The sequence below is a fragment of the Garra rufa genome, chromosome 10 (genome assembly GCF_049309525.1).
Source record: "Garra rufa chromosome 10, GarRuf1.0, whole genome shotgun sequence".
NCBI lineage: Eukaryota > Metazoa > Chordata > Actinopteri > Cypriniformes > Cyprinidae > Garra > Garra rufa.
The window spans coordinates 987,063-1,009,469 of record NC_133370.1 but is presented as its reverse complement, the minus strand read 5'-3'; the positions used below and the strand labels follow the sequence as shown (position 1 = coordinate 1,009,469).

Sequence of the window (22,407 nt, the reverse complement as noted above, 5' to 3'; positions counted from 1 at the left end):
TCCTGTTTCTCATTTCTCGCCATAAATTTGTCGCCCCGTCACGGTCAAACCGTTCGAGATATCAAAAATCCCCTGGCAATTTTGCGTCCCCAATGTCTTGAGATCATGCTGACCGAGTTTGGTGGCCATCGGTGGAAAGGCCTAGTAGGAGTATTTCAAATTCCATTGCATGCACTTTTTAGACATCCCTGAATAGCCGACTTCCTGTTTGGCGAAGCACGGACTATGAGTGTGAAATTTGTTCGGCCCGATGAGGTCTATATGTGTATGAAATTTGGTGACTGTAGGTCAACCGTTGTGTGCTCCAGAGCCCTTCAAAAGTCGCAATTTTTAACGCTGTGCCATGCCCCCCACAGGTGACCCCCCCATGTCAAAGTCTGTCCGGCCCTGATGGCCGCAGGTTCCAATGTGTGTGCAAAGTTTCAAGAGTTTTCGTGTATGTTAAGGCCCCCGAAATCCCCCAAAACATTGAAAAAAAAATAATAATAATAATAATAATAATAATAATTAAAGCTGCAAGCAGCGATGAACGGGCCCTCGCACCCGGGCTCACCGCCGACCGGTGGCTTTAGGAAAACAGCAAACGGTGGGCAGTATGCTTTTAATACAGTAAATGTAGGAAAAATAGATCAAAGTCACTTAAATGTGCCAAACCTCCTGCTGCCAGCTGGTGGCGCTATGCCTGTAACTGATTATTGACATGTAGATGTGTTCAGGCCAGCACTTTCATCAAACATATGAAGTCTGGTGCAGATTGACCTTGGTATGTTTAAGTTAGTGCAAGATATGATATATCCTGCTGTCAATAGGTGGCGCTATGATAATATCTGAATATTGGCCTTAAGATGTCTTCAGGCCAGGACTCTTATCAAACATGTGAAGTTTGAGGCAGATTGGACATTTTATGGCTGAGTTATAACAACTTCTATGTCCATGACCAAACATCAAACTTTGTCAGGCCACCACGGACACGCCCTTCAACGAAAACTCAAGATCTTCGCAATTTAACATCACTAAAGCCTTTTTATTAGACTGACCGATTTTAGTGTTGATCTGTATAAATCTCTTGGAGGAGTTTGTTGTAGAGTACAGCATGACACTTCCTGTTGCCAGCAGGTGGCGCTATGACTATAACTGAATATGGGAATGTAGATGTCTTCAGGTCAGGAGTGTTATCACACATGTGAAGTTTGGGACAGATCGGACATTGTATGCCTGAGTTATAGAAACTTCCTTTTTCATGGCGAAACATCGAAATTTGCGAGACCGCTATGGACACGCCCTCCAATGAAAACTCTAGATCTTTGCAATTTAACGTCACAAAGTGCTTTAGATTACACTCAGCAAATTTGCCGTTAATCCGGATAAATCTCTAGGAGGAGTTCGTTCAAGTACGAGGCCTGAAAATGGCAAAAATGACAAAATTTGCTGAGAAAAAAATAACCGACTTCCTGTTGGGTGTCAAATTTTGCTCCAAGAGGCTTTTTTGTAGGTATTGGACCCTATTTTAAATAGTTACCATGTTTTATGGTCTACAAGCATTTTTAAATATTATTTTAATAGTCTATAAGCATCTGTGAAATAATTATAAACAAATATATTAAAAATAAATACATATTAACTTAGTTGACTTTTTGGCCTTTTTGTATTTGTTTCTCATTCTAATTAAGTGAACTGAGCAGTATAGTGTCATACTTATAAGATACTTTGTTCTATCAGTGAGAGTGTATATATGTATTTAAATCACATAATTTTTCCTTAAAAGATAAAAAAAATATTTTAATGCTCTTTAAGCACCTATACAAAATAATTATGTAAAATTACACTGACAGTACAGTACATATCAACTGATTCTATGGATTATTTTCATTCTTATACACTGAGAATGAGCTAAATAGCATTAGAGGTCAAACGATTCCTTATCTTATGAGGACCTCTAGTGTTCATCCCTGGTATTAGAGCTTTAATCTGACGAATTTATCTGACACTTTTAATGTTTTTGGGGCCTCTGAGCATGATAACATTTTGAAACTACACGTATTTCCTAAGAATTTCTTGTTCTTTATATGTAAAAAGTTTTGATGAGTAAGAATAATGCAATTTAAAGATATATGAAAATAACTCTTCATCTTTTTTATTGTTACTTTCATAAATCACCACATCAACACCGTTCAAGATATCCCAAAGCCGTTCACAATATAGGGAACATTTTCCCTATATTCTGAGGATGATGATAAGAACATGTAATTCATGATGATAACAAAATGTTATTATTGCTTGCTTTACGTCCACCACTTCTGTTTAAATGTCATCGTTACCTATCTGTTCCATTAGTGTGTGGACATTGCTTTGCAGGTGACTCCTGTTATAAGACATCACTCTTAAGCGCTACATAACTAAGAATCAATTAGGAAAACGGTGCCCAGTTGGCACATGCATTCACAGTAACCCTCTGCCAGTTTGGATTTAAAGTTTACAGAAATGAAAGGGTTACATTTTTAAATCAACACACAGACAAATACACACTAAATATACAACTTTACCATCCAGTTTCATTTGTTAACATTGTTAACATGAACAATAATTAAATAGCATTTATTAATGTTAATTAATATTAACCTAAAAAAGTACTCATATATTGTTTAAAGGTAAATTAGTATCTTTTAACATAGTGTATGTACTGTGAATTAACATGAACATGAACACAGTTCATGTGGGTATACAACAATAAACAATAAAGTGCTCAATAAACGCTTCATTCTTTCAAAATATCTTTAAAAATCAAGTTGGGTATTGTAATGGGGCGATATATAAATATAACTCATCTTAAAATGGTACAATTTTCAGATGTTTTGAACAGATAACAGCAAAGTTTGTTTTGTTGTCAAAGTTTGTCTTGAAATTGTTAGTGTTTTTTTTTTATTGAATCAAAAATTTTAATTATGAAAATAAATGTCTATCAATGAAGATAAATCGCTCATGCTAAAAAGCTGTATTTTTCTTAATCTTTTGCTATGTGACTGAATAGGACAAGTTCATGGTACAGTTCAGTAAAAAATAAATAAAAAACAACAACTGCAATATACAAAGAATGAAAGAGTTCGTGACCCTTTATATTTTCTCAAAGATCAGACTCTCAAAGTTCAGACTTATTTATGCAGATTAAACTACAGCAATGTGCAATGTGCAAATTGCATCTTCCTCAAAGATGGTCTTAAGCAAAACAGCATGTTCCACTGGTCTCTCTCCCTTTCACCCCTCCCCCCTTCAGTCACTCTTAGTGTCAACACAGACTGTCAGCCCAGTGACAACAGTTTACTGATTTCTTTTTTTAATTTTCTTTAATTCATAGAAGCTTGAATAACTATGATATTACCAGCACTTGCTCATAATGATTAGATCTCTGTGTGAAAAAAGTTTTAAAGAGTTTGGATGCTGCACTTTAAAGATATAAAAAATTAGGGTTATGTTTTTAAAAAAATCACCACGTCAACACCGTTCAAGATATCCCAAATCCGCTCGCAATTTAACATCTTCAGAATCTTCTCTTCATGTTAAAAAAGTTTGGTGTGAATACCTTGTTGTTCTTAGAAGGAGTGTGAATTTGTTTACAGCCTGATTTTTCCAAAAATCCACATTCAAATCAAAATAGCCGGCTTCCTGTTGGTCTTAGCTAATGAGTTTGATTTAGAAAGTTGTCCAGATTGATGAGAACAATATATGTACAGAGTTTGGTGACTGTAGGAAAAACTAACCCCCCAACTTTTGTCAAAAGATGGCGCTATAGAGTGCCTGCTCCACGCCCATTTATGATCTTTTGCCAGTGTCTAACTATCATTAATATTGATGTGTGTGTTGAGTTTCATGAAATTCTAAACATGTTATCTGCTTCGAAAAGACAGGAATCTAATTTTAAAGTTTAACACGTTGCCATGGCAACAGCATTTGATTTATCATCGTACCCTTTACATATTCTTATCGGCTGTGTTTTGACATTATTTTGATGAAGTTTGAAGAAAATCAAGTAAAATTAAGAGGCTGATTTCAACGCATTTTGAAAATGACACGCTTCCTGCTACCAGTTGGTGGCGCTATAACTTTGACTCATAATAGTCACATTTATGGAATCGGCATCATACAACGAACAATCTGGTGAAGTTTCATCAGAATCAGGCAATGTGTGCAACAGTTATTAGACACTTCCTGTTTCTCATTTCTCGCCATAACTTTGTCGCCTTGCCACGGCCAAACCGTTCGAGATATCAAAAATCCCCTCGCAATTTAGCGTCCCCAATGTCTTGAGATCATGCTGACCGAGTTTGGTGACAATCGTATGGAAATCCTGGGAGGAGTACGTTAAATTCCAGAGCATGCGCTTTTTAAACAGCCCTAAATATCTCACTTCCTGTTGCGTTAAGAAAATGACATAGAGTACAAAAGTTGTTCAGCTCAATGAGTTCTATATGTGTACCGAGTTTCATATGTGTACGTTCAAGTATGTGTGCTATATGGCCCTAAAAATTCCAGGGGGCGCTGTAGAGTCCCCTTGCCACGCCCCGGTACCAGCCTCTGTGACGTCCTGATGGCCGCAGATTCCGACATGTGTGCAAATTTTCAAGAGTTTTTGAGCATGTTAAGACCCCCTTAAGTGCCCGGAAGGTTAACAAAAAAAAAAAAAAAAAAAATAAGAATCCTTAGGAAAACAAGAGGGCCTTCGCCCATTCTGGGCTCGGGCCCTAATAATAATCCTTAGAAAAACAATAGGGCCTTCGCCCTTTTGGGCTCGGGCCCTAATAATAAAATGAATAAAAATACATATACACTTATTAAAAAAAAAACAATGACAAAACTGTTTAATTTTAATCTAAATTAAAATGAAAATGGAAAATACAACAAATTCAAATTAAACTAATCAAAAAATAAACTAATGGAAAATACAAAAAACAAATTAAAATTTCAAAAATCTCAATGATGAAGTAACAGCTTAAACAAAACACTTTTATTTTCTTTTAAAATCATTTTACCTAAAGTAACTTTTTTGCTTTTAGTTTTAGTGAACTATAATCCAAGCAGACCTGGTGATGTCCTCAGAGAGCTGCGCCGGATCGGGAGGATAAAACTTCACGTTGAAGGCAAAGTTCCAGGGACCAGCTGAAAAACATGAAAACTTCCTGTAAGAACTTGAAGACGTTTAGAAGTAGACAAAGAACGAGTCTGTTAGGGAAAAGACGTACTGCTGATCTGCTTCTTCATCTCTTTGGAGCAGTCCAACCAGCTCTGTAGGAAAAGCAGGAGGTTCGGCATTGAAAAACAGGCTGAGAGACATGAAATCAAATGAGTTCAGAAGAATACGAGCTGACAAACACCTTCTGGTTTTCAGCATCTCGGTACGTAATGCCGAAATAGTCCTTCTCCAGGAGATTTAGATGGTCGCAAACCTTATCGAACAGAGACTGACCTTTCGCTCTTTTCTGTCGACAACAAACACACACAGATTCATTAAAGGTACAGTTCAGCCAAAAATCATTATTCTGTCATAATTTACTCTGCTCATGTTGTTTAAACCTGTATGTTTTGATGTGGAACACAACAATATTTTAAAAACGCTGAAAAATAAATAATAATAATAATAATAAAAATAAATTAAATGTGTATAAATATGAACAGAAATAAATTTAAATATGTATATATATTTTACATTTTTAAACCTTGTTTTGATTACTTTTTAACTTTTTACTAAATGATGTTAATTTAAAAAATATTTAAAATTTGATGCTTGATATAGCATACTAAAACAACTAAAACGGAAATAAAACTTTATTAAAATTTAAATTATGTATTCAAATTATAAATAAATAAAAACTAAAAATGCCAAAAACACAACAAAATTACTATAATTAAAACGAAAATGGAAAATATAAAAGATACCAAAACTAATAATTAATTTAAATTATTAATAAAAACTATAACAGAGTATCAATTATACTAAAAAAAAAAAAAAAAAACAGGTTTTGGAACGACATGAGAGTAAAAAAATGATGTCGATTTGACTTTTTAGGTGAACTGGATTTGAGAGTTGATGAAAAGCTAATAATGATAAATGATAAATAGGTCAAATTAAATATATAAATATTTTTAAATAACAAATACAAATAAAACACTCACCATAAACTGATGAAATATTTTATTTTATAGCTGCATGTCATGTGACCATCCCACAATATATAGTGAAATTATTGAAATATTAACTTCAAATCTCAGTCAGATATTATAAATATATTTCAAATAAATGTAAACATATCTAAATATAAATAAATATATCTAATAATAATAAAAAAAACAATAGGTTAACATAATTAACCATAAATAAATAATGAAAACAATTAAAAATATCAAAAGTGGTTTGGCCAACAATAAAAAAAATACATTATAAAAATAAAATTAACACAGTTACGAATCTTTTTTCCTGAACTATCCCTGACATTGTCCATTTCAAGTCTTTTCATGTTTTATTTGGTAAATAATGAGCAAACCCACAGCAATGATGGTGGATTACACTGCAAAAAATGCTTTCTTACTTAGATTTTTTTGTCTTGTTTCCAGCCAAAATATCTAAAAATTCTTAAATCAAGAAGGATTTAATATTTTCTTGTTTTCAGAAAAAACAAGTCAAAATTAAGTGAGTTGTTGCTTAGAAAAAGCAAAATAATCTGCCAATGGGATAAACAACAAAAAAAATCTTATTTCAAGCAGAAAACAAGATTATTTTTCCAACCCCATTGGCAGATTATTTTCCTTGTTTAAAGCTAAAATGCACTTAATATTGACTTTCTGAAAATCTAGAGTTTTTAGATATTCTGGCTGGAAACAAGACAAAAAATCTAAGTAAGAAAAGCATTTTTTGCAGTGTAGCAATTAATATCCATTTTCCCATGTTCGGTTCTCGCTGAACTCTCTTGACTTGTTCAGATTGTCAGAGGCAAATTAGTTTTGGATTCTGTTTATTTAGCAGACAATTTCATCTATTTATGTTCCTGAGAAATTCTTTCCTCTGAGAATCAAGTCTTGACTTGCTCACACAAACAGATAAATCATGTTTACAAACTAATATTAGGATGCTAGGAGCGTTTCAGGGAAACGAAGAGTATCTAGATTCGAATGAATCTCTAAAAGTTCCTCAGTTTTTTTGCCGTAAACTAAATAGTAACTAGACAAAGCTGACTTTCTGCTTTGATTTGTGTCTGTGAAACAATCATTCCACGTTCTTCTCCATGTGTTTGTGATTGAAGATCCAGCGAGTCTGAGACTGAGAATCAGCTGTGGTATGCTGTACTTTATGCAACCGCTTCTGCTCGCGCCAAAATAAGAATAAGCTAAAAATAAAGGCGCTGCTGAGTGTTTGCGTGTCCTCTTCAACTCTGTCCTGCTCCTCATAAACTACAGTCTACAGCTGGGAATGCATGTGAGCTCCATCAGATTCTCAACTTTTCCTCAAATTGTCCAGCTCTACAGTAAACTGATTTATGAGATTCTACTTACTAGTACAGTCATTTGACAACAGTTCAACTAGTCCTGATTTAGTTTATTTGTGCCATGATTTCATGCAACTTTCATGACAGTTCATTCACTGTCAGTATGATGATCTGTTTGATCCTTCATCATCATCATCATCACCCACCTCTACAGTGCAGGTGTAGTCGGTTCCGTCCAGCAGTTTGATCTTACACTCCATGTTTTTCAATCGGTGAGTCCTGCCTAATGCTGACCAGGAGATTCTGCTGCTCAAAGACTTCTGGGAAATGTAGTCGTCCTCCTGCTGCAGCTGATTGGTTGATCTGACCTCTGAATGACCCTGTGAAAACACAGCAAGTGAGTTCAAGTATTGAAATACCTATAAATAGTTTGTAAATTGGTTGATTGTGTTTAAATGTAATGCTATATCAGCTTTATTGGCTATTACACAGCTGATACAAATCTAACGTCAACAACATACAGTATAATTAAAACTTCGTATAACAGGAATAAATAACATTTTGAAATATATATATAATTAATAAATAAAATAATATAATATATATACAAACGGCCTAAAACACTTTTTGCCACACTTGCTTTTTGACATGATAAAATTTACTGGCCAAAAAAAAATGTTTTACTGGCCATGAAAGTCTTTTTTGCAAAAACAGGCAGTTATTACTACTACTACTACAATGGCTAACCATATTTAATCATAATTTTTTACATTTTTCATACTAGTATCTCTATTAAATGCATTTTCCCTATCAATTTTCCCTATCAATTGTAGCCATTCAACATTTAGAGTATAATTCAAAGCCATTATTTTTACCATTTAATATGCTGTGAAACAAATAACTTTTAATTAAAGTGATTTTAGATCTTTACATAAACTATAAATTGTATTTGTATAAACTAAACAGATTAATCTTTATTCAAGCTACAAAACTTAAAAGTCATGTATTTCTCTTTCTTTTGTTTCTTTGATTTTCATCAATGACAGACTTTAGCAGGTTTCACTTTAAAAATCAGCGTTGTCTCTTTAAAACCTGATGCACATGATGTGGATCTGACACATCCAGTTTACTCTTTACAGTCATTTAAGACTTTAAAACTCATTTAAGACTGCGTTTACAAGATAACTTGCCAAAGCAGCGTATTTTAATATAACTGTGTGTGTTATCATCCACTGAAGTGCTAACTGTGCTCTGTCTGAAGAAGCTCAGCGTTTTCACAACATTGCATTGTTATATTTCGTAAAAGTTTAACTCGATTTTTACTTGCATTTAGAGCTTGGTGAGTGTTCATTTTAGGCCCTGTATATAAATATATAAACGCTACTTAAAAAAAACAAAAAAACAAAAAAAACAGAAAAATAGATGACTTTGAACTCTAAAGAATGCATGTATGAAAATGTCCAATTTCCTTAATCTAAGATGTATATATATATATATATATATATATATATATATATATATATATATATAGACGTGTTCCTGAAGATAGTAATTTCATAACAGATCGTCTTGACACCCATCTCATCTCTCAACTTAATTTCAGAGGCTGTTATTTCCATCATGCAGGTTTATTTCAGCACTTTCCCGTGAATAGATTCTCATCATTAAATTACGTTACATAATCTCAGTTACCTACTTTCTAGAAAGGTCCCGAAACTCTCGCTGGGACTATATCTGAATATCCATCCTGATGTCTCACTTATACTGCTTATATACACCACATAATATCATCATGATGACATGCAGCCCAAGTAAACACATCAGGAATGAGAAAACTCTGGAGATGACTCATAAAATAAGCACTTCTAAGGAAGAGCAAGTCAGTGCTTTTGACAGCTGCATAGAAAATGTGAACAAGTTTAGTTTGAAGTATTTAGCAGCAAGTAAACAAGACACTCAAATATAGCCGAGCGCTTTAAAGTGATTCAGAAAGGTTTGTCTTTGGCTCCTGGATGACTAATAAGGCGGCTACTGAGACACAAATCATGACTCAATTCAATATTGATTCATTTGGATATAAAAGCAATCAGATTCAGCACGTTGATTTTCTTTCAGGAAAAAAATCTCTCAACTAATTCTGTAACAATAAATCCTATCAGTCACTACATTATATATTTGTAGCAAATAACAAAAGTATGGGTCAAAATTATATTTTTTTCTTTTATGCCAAAAATCATGTTCCATAAAGATATTTAGCAAATTTCCTACCATAAATATATTAAATATATTAAGAACATTTGGACAACTTTAAAGGCGATTTTATTAATATATATATATATATATATATATATATATATATATATATTTTTTTTTTGCACCCTCAGATTCCAGATTTTTAAATAGTTGTATCTTGGCCAAATATTGTCCTTTCCTAACAAACCACACATCTATGGAAAGTCCTTCTGACTGGTTTTATGGTCCAAGGTCACATATTTTGATGGCATGTCCTGTTCTTAAAAATAATGTGCACTGATGAATAGTCATTACAGTCACAACAGAAACATGCATAATCTTTTTTTAAGGTAGACACCATGATTAATTATCAAAATATTAAAAATGCACCTTCGAAAATGTCCTTCGGAAAAAAACATGGGTTGTCCTTGAACCCCAAAAAAGTAGGACACATTGAAAACAGTCTTCTGTCCTTCATTTTCCAGAAAATTGTAGATTAGACATTTAGGGATTGGCTCTTTTGTTTGACCTACTGTAGCAACATGCCAAAAACATTCAGAACCAATATATATATTACCGATATATAACAGATATATGTGACCCTGGACCAAAAAAACAGTCTGAAGTAACACAGGTGTATTTGTAGAAATAGCCAAAAATACATTGTATGGGTAAAAATTATTGATTTTTCTTTTATTAGGTAAAGATAAAGACATTTTGTAAATTTCCTACCGTAAATATCTCAAAACTTCACTTTTGATTACTAATATGCATTGCTAAGGACTCAATATTCCAGATTTTTAAATAGTTGTATCTCAGCCAAATGTTGTTCTATATTAACAAACCATACATCAATAGAAAGCTCAATTGTGACTGGGTTTTATATGCTACAAATATTGTTTAGTCATTTAACACATTAAATGAAAACAGCATGGATCAATTCCTGGGATTTAAGACCTTTTTAATACCACCTAATATGAAATTTAAGACCTAAAACTGTCATGGAAATACACATTTTATTACATACAGTATTTATAATATTTAATGTGTTTAATGTAAAAAGAAAACTAAATTTCAAAACTAAAATGATGAAAACTAATGATATTTATTGTTACAATATACAGTGAACTATACAATATACAAACATTTTCATCATATTTTCATCAGTGTTCAAATTTAACATACTTAAATCAGCATCAGCAAACCTTTATAAAGGACAATTTTTTTTACTTTTTAAATATATGTATTCTAAAAATAAATCTAGATTAAAAAAAGAAAAGAAAAAAAAAATATATAAATATATAAGAATATAAAAGTCAAGTCAAGTAAAGTCACCTTTATTTATATAGTGCTTTTAACAATACGGATTGTGTCAAAGCACTGCACAGTATTTAAACAGCACAATAGTGTGTAAGTAACGCATTATTGTAAACAATCGCATTATTGTAAAATATAAAAGTGTATGTATATATGAGCTAGGGCTGGGCGATATGGCAAAAAGCTAATCTCGATAATTTTTCCCCATATTGAACGATGACGATATATATTTCGATATAAGCTGTTGATGTTGCCAGCTTTAAAATAGTATCCCAATAATGACTAAAGCCACAAAAATTAAAGGATTCATTAAATTAAATTATTAAGTAGGCCTATAGTTTATTAACAAAAATCAGATTACAGGTTTGGCCTTAAAAATTAAAATAACTTCCTAACATAAATGAAAAAAGTTGTTAAAATTGTGACAGAGTATGGTAAATGAGAGTAAATGTACAAAATGTGAACATAAAATTATTGTAAAAACATTATTTGTAACACATTTAGCCTATTTATTTATTTATTATTTGTTATTATTAACACAATTGTTTATTTTCTCTATTATAGGTTGAGCTATTTAAATTAGAGGCAACCACTGCATTTTGAAACAATCTACGGTATAAATATCAAAAAATTACGACACAGCTCTTTCTTAATCGTATTAAGTGCAGACAATTCAGCCAGAATCAAAGTAGGCTACTCTCTCATTATTCAAAGTGCAAATAGAGACGGAATATTTCAAGCATGATACAGAGCTATAGACATACACAACCTATTATAGTCTACATGCAGATAACAGCCTAGATATGTCATGTAGCCTAATTTGCGCGCATTGCGGAGTCACTCTCTAAACAAGGGGGATTTAAATTGCTTTTGAATGCGCGTGCGTTTTTTGCTTTCGGTTTCAGTTTTAACAATCGTGCCACTTTTCAGATAGTCAAACCACTTACGGAATTCGTGCTACCTTTTTTGTCGACAACTTCAACATCTTTGGATAATAACTCGAGGTTAGTTTCTCTTTGGTCGCTGCTTCCACTCTCTTTTTTTTGTCGTCCTGGTGTAAGTTTGCTTCGCAAAGTGCTGTAGAAAATGAACTTTGTACTTTGACGTGCACACGCACGCTGCACGCTGATTGGCCGCTGTCGCATGTTTCTGCTGTATGATTGGCTCTTAGATTAATCCATATCGAGCAAAAAATGTCTAGAGCTTATCATCGTTATTAACATAAATTTTATCGCGATTCGATATTATATCGTTTATCGGCCCAGCCCTAATATGAGCAATATCAGACGAGTAGACTTGAGATATGGCTGTATATCGGCACGCAGTGTTCCAAAACGTCACTTTAGAACTAGTAACGAAGGAATGTTGAGTTGCTTCATTGAAAGCCTATTGTAATACTGTATTAAAACCTCACTGTATCATGTTTGAGTATTATGAGAGACAGATGGACTGAGCGAGTCATTAACGTACCTGCATCTGATAGAGCATTCATTATTCATATTCACGATGATATGACATTAGTTTAAATGTTTACTGAAGAAAGCATTAATATCTGTTCATCTGTTATGGGTGATTTTGCTGCTCAGTGCATTTATTCGCTGTGGCAAACTGTTGTTGAAGCTAAAAATAACTTCCGCTTAACTTTTCATTTTAAAAGTCACAAAATCACTAATAACTGCTCACTCATAAAACTGTCTCTTGTCACCATCTAAAGGCGGAACAATGTAACGTTAACTAAATTCACCATCGTTTTTCATTACTAAATACTATTATTAAATACATTATTTAAAATATAGTTTATATACATTTTTATTTATTGAGTAATAATATTTAATAAACAACAACAACAACAACAACAACAACAACAACAACAACAACAACAGACATCAAAAAGTTGCTAGGTAATTCAGTCAAGAGTAAAGGCAGCATTCAGCATTGAATTTAGATAGACATGCTACATCTAGGGCTGTCTCGGTTAAGGAATAAATAAATAAATATAATTAAAAATTAAAATAAATATAAATAACAATATATACAAATATAAATAACTTCATATATATATATATATATATATATGTATATATGTTTTAACAAAAAATGTATGCATCAATTCAAATTATTACAATTCAACAATAATTTTATAGGGGCTGTTACCAGGCAGATTAAATAATTTACACTGCAAAATCACAAGTGCAATAAATAATATATAAATAATGTTCTACGATTAATGTTTTAAATACATTTATGAATTTACAAACAAAAAATATTTGAGGGAATCTTTGTTCTGTCCAATGACAGTAAACAGCCATTAGGTCCGTCAGACCAAAGACACTTTAGCGGTAATGTGAGCAAAAATATTTAAGACCCATTGAAGCTGAATTTAAGACATTTTAAGACTTTTTAAGGACCCATGGACACCCTTTAACATGACATGACACAGAAACTCAACAGCAGCAGAAGCTGGATTGAGATGCTGAGATAATGAAATAAAGCAGATGTACATGAGGAAAGCTCTAACCTGCTGCTGTGTGTGCGGGCCGTTCTGTCCTGACGCCGGTCGCTGTGTGTCGTCTGTCTGTGGCAGGTCCGATTCTGAGCCTGGATCCGTCGTCATGGCCAGTTACACTGAAACGACACATGCGGATATATTCAGGCTAGGAATCTTTAGACATTTCACAACTGCTTCTGGACTGGAATGGACAGTGTGTAATGTGGGAATCTGAGCACTGACAAACACAGGGGTTTATATTTAGTGTGATGTTTACACTGTATTTTTGAAAGCACAAGAACTCCGGGATCACAGAGACACATGCCTGACATTCAGACTGCAGTTAAGAGCGTGTTCCCATACACAACATGCCAGCTGACTAATGACGCTGATCTGTTTATCTGTGACCATCAACCAGTCTCTGAAGATTCACTAACAAACAGCAACACTAGCCAGGTTTTCACCCAAGGATTTTTGGCCAAAAAAATAGTAAGCGTTTCAAAATTGTAACCAATATAACTGATAGAAATGTCATTTATCGCAAAAATTGTGTCCCATAATCTTTTTTGTTTAACTTTAGTGCATAAATTCTATGTCAATATTTCAAATTACGCAAAAATTTGCAACAAAGTATAAAATTTTAAATTCATTTGTTTTGGCTTCTTATATTTTCATTCTTGTTTCGTTCCAAGTTCTGTTCTACTGTTAAATTTAAAGGATTTGTTGTAGAGTGCCAAGAACTAAAACAGCATGGTTTTCAATATATTTGGCTGACTGTATTTTATTATGACCACGAACAAGCTGCATTGTCGAGTTAGTAACTGTGTGCGTGAGGTGCCAGCACAATCACTTGATTTTTTTTCTTCCAATAAAGGAGAAGACCTTACAATACTCCTTCATTTGTGGTCATATAAGAGTAAGACACTATTTATAACTATTCTAAAGTTTTATTTTATTTGTGTACACAAAAACAAAACCTTGTGCTTTTGTAAAATAAAGGTAACAAACAGGATGTGGTTTCCTCAAGAGCGCATCACTAAAAATTCTGCATATAGGCTGCTACTTTTTGCATTTTTTTCCTTTAATTTAGTTGATTTTTAGAAAAATATATATTTCACATATAGGCCTATTTATTCATTTTATGTATAGCTTTATTTTGTTTTTCTCTGAAGTACTGCAGGTGCATGACATGACCATGTGAATCCTCACTTTCTGTTGTTTATGATGCTTTTTGTGTGTTTAAAAATAATAATAATCCCAGTAAAACAAATTGATGTATTTTAATGGGTCACAGCCACATAATTTAATTTTAATGTAACAATTTTGTTGGTTAATGGTTAATAATGGCCTAACCACCGTTGGTTATTGTTGGTTAGTACAAATAAAATAACTGAAATTAACATTCATATTTCCAATACAGTCTAATAAAACTTCAACAGCAAAAAAAAAAAAAAAAAAAATTACAAATAAAAATACAACTGCACCCAATTTATGAATATTGCTTGATATTCAAGTATCTAAACAGTCTATAACTAAGCAAAAGCTAATGATTTTTGTCATAAAAGAAAAATTAAAAAGCCAGTTGGATGGAAATAGGCTGGAGTAAAAGTTTTTACACATATTCTCTTTGTCGATAACAAAACATTGCAAAAAAATGGACACAACACACTCATTTGTGACACACAGGCACTTAAAAAACGAGGGAGCTTTAAAAACCTGTTTAGGAACCCCTCAGAACGCTTAAAACATCCCAGCAATGAGGATTTTCTGCAAGCACCATAGCATCCCGATTGCAACTGTTCAGCAATGCTTTGTAAGAGCCTGAAGTGTGAGTGTTTTGTAATCTCTCTTCTGAGGCGCGACAGTGATGGAGACCATGGTCAGATTCTGGAGAGGAGGAGTGGAAAACCACAGGAATAACACGACTGCATTCTGTCAGACTGACTCCCTGAACTTAACGGCCTGTGTAGAAATGTAGGTCAAACTGAACCGCAGGAACAAAGTGAGCAAGCAGCATCACAGAACGAGAGAAAAGACGTCATCCGAGGACAGAGATGCTGATGTTTCTATTCTCTGGGAAACAGATAAAACACTTGTGAAAAATGAGGAAAGCTGCAGCAGAGGCTGTGCTGTGATTATGACAGATATTACAATGAAAATCACTCTGGAATTGAAATGATATGCACTCGAACACAGGTGGATGAAATAGATGCACTACTGAAGAAAAAGAAAACGAACGAGTACCATACGGACGAATGCACCCTGACTGGAAAATGAATGGATTTGAATTCTAAAACACAAGGGACTGAATGCATTAAAGGGACAAAAATAAAAATGAACGCAATTAAAATGAAGAAGTTCTTACTCATTTTGACATATTTGGTTCACATTCTGCTCTGTATTTTTACAGTACATGACTAAATAATGCCAAACCAATTGACCTGCTGATAGCTGCCTTCTTTTTGTCACATTGATGCAAAAACAGTCATATCTCATCATATATGTGACTCTGAACCATAAAAGCAGTCATAAGTATCAATATTTTGAAATAGGACCATATTTGGTTGAAATACAACTATTTGAAAATCTAGAATCTGAGGGTGCAAAAAAGAAAAATATTGAGAAAACCGCCTTTAAAGTTGTTCAAATGAAGATCTTAGCAATGCATATTAATAATAAAAAAATTACGTTTTGATATATTTACGGTAGAAAATTTACAGAATATCTTCACGGAACATGATCTTAATATCCAAATGATTTTTGGCATAAGCGAAAAATCTATAATTTTGACCCATACAATGTATTTTTGGCTATTGCTACAAATATACCCGTGCTACTTAAGACTGGTTTTGTGATCCAGGGTCAAATATGAAGTCATTAAGCATTAATTATTACACAATTACTAACATTGCTCTCGTAATAAATAAAAAAAACATCTCTTTTCATAAGCTCAGAAGGTCAGCTCACTTTCTAGAATATTTCAGGAATTTCCCTTCAGGGATCAATAAAGTACACCCATATCCTGTCAAGAACACGCACATTTATGAAATAAAACGAAGGCTTTATACCAAATCGCTCTTCTCAAGTCTGTGTAAAACCTGTCCAAACAGGAGAACCTGGAGACATATGACCCGTCCTGACCTGAAACCTATTAACTAGGCACAGATGGGTTAAACCCTCTTAAAGGCTTAAACTTCCACCCCATCAAAACCACAACGGAGAGGCAGTCTGAGCCGTCTGTGACCAGATAACACAGAGTTCAAGGGTAAGTTTGTGTTAATCCCCTTATTATTCAATTTCACATTGAAATTCTTCTACAATTACTATAGAAATCACTGGATATTACTTTATAACCACAAAGTACGCACCATCGGTTTGAAATTAGATTTTCTTCTGCTCACCAAGGCTTTATTTATTTGATCAAAAATGCTGTAAAATTGTGAAATATTTTTTACATTTAAAACAGCTGTCGCCTAGGTTTATATCTGTTAAACTGTAATTTATTTCTGTGATCAAAGCTGCATTTTTAACATCAATACTGCAGTTTCAGCATCACATGATCCTTCAGAAATCATTCTAATATGTCGATTTGCTGCTCAAGAAACGTTTCTGATTATTAGCAATATTGAAAACAGTTGTGCTGCACAATATTTTTGTGAGAACCCATTATATACTACCATTCAAAATGTTGGACTGATACTTTTACATATTACTCAAGGATGCATTAAATTAATTAAAAGTGATAGTAAAGAGAATTATGTTACAAAATATCTATTTTAAATAAATGCTGTTCTTTCGAACTTTCTATTCGCCAAAGAATCCCGAAAAATAAAATGCATGATTGTGTCATTTTTACAGCATTTCAGAACAAACACATGCAGCTTTGCTAAACAGAATCTTAAATCTTATTTAATTCAAACTCTTGACTGATAGAGAACAATGCAAATTATAAACTAGTCTACAGAACCCGACTTGTATGAGGTTTCTAAAGACATGTGCTGGTAATCAGAAGGTTGAAGGTTAACTATCATCATTAAATGGGAAACTTGTTTAACCTGTAATAAACATTGTCTTAAACTTTGTCCACATTCACACACACAGTCCTCTGTCTCTGGATCAATACACAATATTGATTTACAATCAGATACATTCTACAAGTGACTCCTGGAATGCAAGAAACATGATCCAAGCATTGTCTCTGTAAGCATGCAAAGTCAAATCCACAAGTTGTTTACACTGTAAACCAGAATCAACAGTGTTGATCTATGTGTTTACTTGAAGCTCTAGTTTTGTCACACTGCATTACATCACTTGTACTCAGGGTAAATGGGGCGTAACATCCAGAACGATGTGATAAAGCATCAAATAACTGATTTCAAATCCAGTTACAATAACATCAGACAATGCAAAAGTCATGAGCAATTACACCAAGGTCAATACTATACTATACAATTACTATAATAACATTTTAATTCTGTGTGAAAACTATAATGTAGAACAGATTTGATCCATTTTGATGTGGAAAGAAGAGGGTCGGTTTGAAATAATGCCACACTACCATACTATGGAAATTACTTAAAAATTGCTAGTAAATTTCACATATACATTTTTATTTACTTTTAGTAAATTCCATTATAGACCAAGTTATACACAAAGCAATGGTCTAAACAATGTTTTAATGTCTTTATGGTAGAATTGTTTGTTTCTTTCTAGGTATTTCTAACAAAAATCTAGATCTAGATTTTATTTGCTAAAGAGTTCAAGTTAATTGAAACGTAAAACCCTGAAATATTGTCTCAATTTAATTTTGTAATATTACATTTTTATTTTTTTTATCTGTAAATATGTTATTACTGTACAGTTTAAAAAAAAAAAATTAAATAAAAAAAAAAATTCCTTAATTCAAATTAACAAGCAGCCAAAAAGCAATATGAAGTTTTTCTATTTCACTTTATTTAACCAGGTTAAAAAAACTAGGAAAGTACTTGAAAATCTAGAATTTTAGGGTGCAAAAAAAAATCAAAAAAATCAAAAAATCAAAACATTAAGAAAATCGCCTTTAAAGTTGTCCAAATGAAGTTCTTAGCAAAGCATATTACTAATCAAAAATTTAAATAAATAAAAAGATTTTATTTGCTAAAGAATTCAAGTTAATTGAAATGTAAAAGCCTGAAATATTGTCTCAATTTAATTTTTGTAATTTATTCATTTTTATTAAATGTATTTTTATTATTGTACATTTTTTAAAAAAGCAAATAAAATAAAATAAATGCACAATGTGAATTAACAAGCAGCCAAAAAGCAATAAACTTATTGCACAACTTTTACGTTACTCTACTGAATTTGCTAAAAAAAAAAAAAAAAAAATTTTTACTCTATTTTCTATATTTGTGTCTCAATAAGTGTAAGATAATTTCAGTGTTAATCATGACATGTTTTGACATTATAAGTGTTTTAATACGTCCTGTGGTCACTGTCTATGCAACAGCACTAAATTAAGATCTAACACATTTTTTAGGACTGGCTGAAAATACAAGTATTTGAAAATCTAGAATCTTAGGGGGGGAAAAAAATCTAAATATTGATAAAATCCCCTTTAAAGTTGTCCAAAATGAAGTAATTAGCAATGCATATTACTAATCAAAAAATAGAGTTTGATATATTTGCAGTATGAAGATGATTAAATGTCTTCATGGAACATGATCTTTACTTGATTTCATAATGATTTTTGACATAAATTCTCAAGATGTATTTATCTTTTGACCAATGAAAATTTCAAGAGGGTTGTAAATAAGATTAGAGTACGTTATATTTTAGTTTTTCTACTCCTTTTATAGTTTTGTAGTATTCAGTGCACCTTTCTTACTATTTCATCGTAATTAACGTTAATGGTGAAATTTACTAGCAATTATTGAGTACTTTCCATTGTGTTAATATGGTGTCAATCCGAATTAAATGTCAGTTTGCTTCATTTCCAAGCATCCCGCCTCTTCCCACATTATAACGGTCCAATCTGTCAAGCGTTCCGAGTATTTAAACGCACAAAACGCGCTAAAACAATAATAACGGACGCGTCAAACATAATAATTATCCTAAAATATACGTTATACATCACAATCCTAAGATTTTTCTATCCCTCAGCCCAGTTTCTAACCGAATACCAAGCATTTTGCGTTTGACAGCGGAGAAATCACGCTGTATAAATAAGTGTCCTCATAAAACATCTGTAATATCAAATAATTGCTAGGTTATTAAACTAAACTAACGTTACAGAATGTGTTTGATACTAAACGCGCAGATGTTTCTCTGCTGCGCCTTTTAAACACAAACGCCCGAATAACCGAATAAACCGACAGATTTATTTCATCCAGAACGTTCAGTGCCTCTGCAGGTAAAAACGCGTTTCTAAACGCTGGAAAACAACACAAACGCGTGAACATTACCGTAAGCGCCAAAGCGTTTTCCTCCTCGGGCTCTGCGTTCCTCTCTCACCGGTAACGGAGCGTCTGACAGCGGCCACGGCGGGTGGGCGGGAGTCTGCGCTCTCATCAGCGGCTCTAGCGGGATTGTGTTGACCGGGAGCGCGCGCGCAGCGCACGGAGGATTCAAACCCACGTCACCGTGCTCACGCAGTGTACGTAACAGCTGAGAGCTGAGATCAAACGAGGAGCTGTGACGCAGGAGGAATACTGTACAATATCTAGCAGTATATTATGCACAGAGATGTTTTTATACGTTTTGAATTGAATAAAAAAAAAAATCTGGTGAACCATATGATTTTATTTATGGTTTTATATGAACGAAAGCAAAAGGAGGAAAATTATTAATTATTATAAAATGAAACATTATAAAATTATTATAGAAAAGCATGAAATATTATAGCAAAAAATAATATGTTTTCTTGTCTCTCTTAAAGGTACTAAATAATATAAAAAAATAGAACAAGTTATTAGACAAAGATTTAATTAATTGAAACGTAAAACATGAAATGTCTCTTTTTATTTACATTAATTCATTGCTCTCAGTATTTTATTCATTTATTTACTTAATGAAATAATTTAAAAATAAATAAATAAACAATTAATTAACAAATACAAATTTATTTCTTTTTTAAAAATTACTCACATTTTATTTATTTATATTTACTTTTGGTACATTTTATTATAGACAAAATTATACACATTTATTTATTAAAAGTTTATTTTATTTCAAATTTACTCATTTATTTACTTAATGAAATTTCATTCATTTATTTTAATTATCAATCACATTTTATTTATTTTAATTTAATTTAGGTAAATTCCATTATAGACAAATCATACACAAATCAAGTCTAAAACATGTTTTAAGGTCTTTATGGCGAAATTGAAAATCTACATAATCTAGATTTCATTTGCTAAAGAGACGCAAAACCCATTTATTTATTGCTCTCAGTTTATTTTATTTTAATTTACTCATTTATTTCCTTAAAATTTAATTTATTTATTTACTTATCAATCAATCATATTTTATTTATTTAAATTTACTTTTGGTAAATTATATTATAGGCTAAAATATATAGAATCAAAAAGTCTAGATGTTTTAAGGTTTTTAAGGCAGAATTGTTTTTCTCTTGACTCTCTTAAATTTATTGATAACAAATCTACACGATCTAGATTTTATTTGCTAAAGAGTTCAAGTTAATTAAAATGTAAAACCCATTTATTTGTTAATTCATTTATTGCTCTGAGTTTATTTTATTTTAATTTACTCATTTATTTACTTAATGAAATAATAAAATAAATAAATAAAAACTAAATTATTAATAAATAAAATGATTAATACATACAAACTTATTTATTTATTTACTTTAAAAAAAATCAATCACATTTTATTTATTTATTTAAATTTACTTTTGGTAAATTCCATTATAGACAAAATTATATAGAATCAACAAGTCTTAACAACAATGTTTTAAAGTATTTTTTGACTCTTTTTTTGACAAAAATCTACATGATCTAGATTTTATTTGCTAAAGAGTTCAAATAATTAAAATAATTAAAATGTAAAACCCATTTATTTATTTATTCCTCTCAGTTTATTTTATTTTAATTTACTCACTTATTTACTTTATGAAATAATAAAATAAATAAATAAAATTATTAATAAATACAAATTTATTTATTTATTTAAAAAAATCAATCACATTTTATTTATTTATTTAAATTTACTTTTGGTAAATTCCATTATAGACAAAATTATAAAGAATCAACAAGTCTAAACAACAATGTTTTAAAGTCTTTTTTTTTTTACTCTTTTTTTGACAAAATCTACATGATCTACATTTTATTTGCTAAAGAGTTCAAATAATTAAAATGTCAAACCCATTTATGTATTAATTTATTTATGGCTCTCAGTTTATTTTAATTTACTCATTTATTTACTTAATGAAATAATAAAATAAAACATGCAAATTTATTTATTTATTTACTTCAAAACAATCACATTTTATTTATTTATTTAAATTTACTTTTGGTAAATTCGATTATAGACAAAATTATATACAATCAAAAAGTCTAAACCATGTTTTAAAGTCTTTATGGCAGAATTGTTTGTATTTTTGACAAAAATCTACATGATCTACATTTTATTTGCTAAAGAGTTCAAATAATTAAAATGTAAAACCCATTTATGTATTCGTTTATTTATTGCTCTCAGTTTATTTTATTTTAATTTACTCATTTATTTACTTAATGAAATAATACAATAAACAAATAAATACAATTATTAATAAATACAAATTTATTTATTAATAAAAAAGAATCAATCACATTTTATTTATTTATTTAAATTTACTTTTAGTAAATTCCATTATAGACAAAACTTTTAGCCTCTAAAATTATTAAAATATAATAACTA

General features: G+C 31.6%; 1 protein-coding gene across 9 annotated transcripts in view; it reads right to left on the bottom strand.

Moving 5' to 3' along the window:
* Positions 1-22,407, bottom strand: part of epb41l3b (erythrocyte membrane protein band 4.1-like 3b) — a 77,496-nt gene that overhangs the window by 41,897 nt on the left and 13,192 nt on the right. For 8 of the 9 annotated variants that reach the window (XM_073849022.1, XM_073849019.1, XM_073849018.1 and 5 more), the window contains exons 1-6: positions 19,953-20,078; positions 13,540-13,646; positions 7,679-7,852; positions 5,367-5,471; positions 5,235-5,277; positions 5,076-5,151 (exon numbers count right to left, since the gene is read on the bottom strand). In XM_073849022.1, the coding sequence (XP_073705123.1) occupies positions 5,076-5,151; positions 5,235-5,277; positions 5,367-5,471; positions 7,679-7,852; positions 13,540-13,635 (494 nt within the window). In that variant the 5' untranslated portion in view covers positions 13,636-13,646; positions 19,953-20,078. Of the gene's footprint in view, positions 1-5,075; positions 5,152-5,234; positions 5,278-5,366; positions 5,472-7,678; positions 7,853-13,539; positions 13,647-19,952; positions 20,079-22,407 lie in introns of those variants that run through there. The other variant, XM_073849025.1, reaches the window with a different exon arrangement.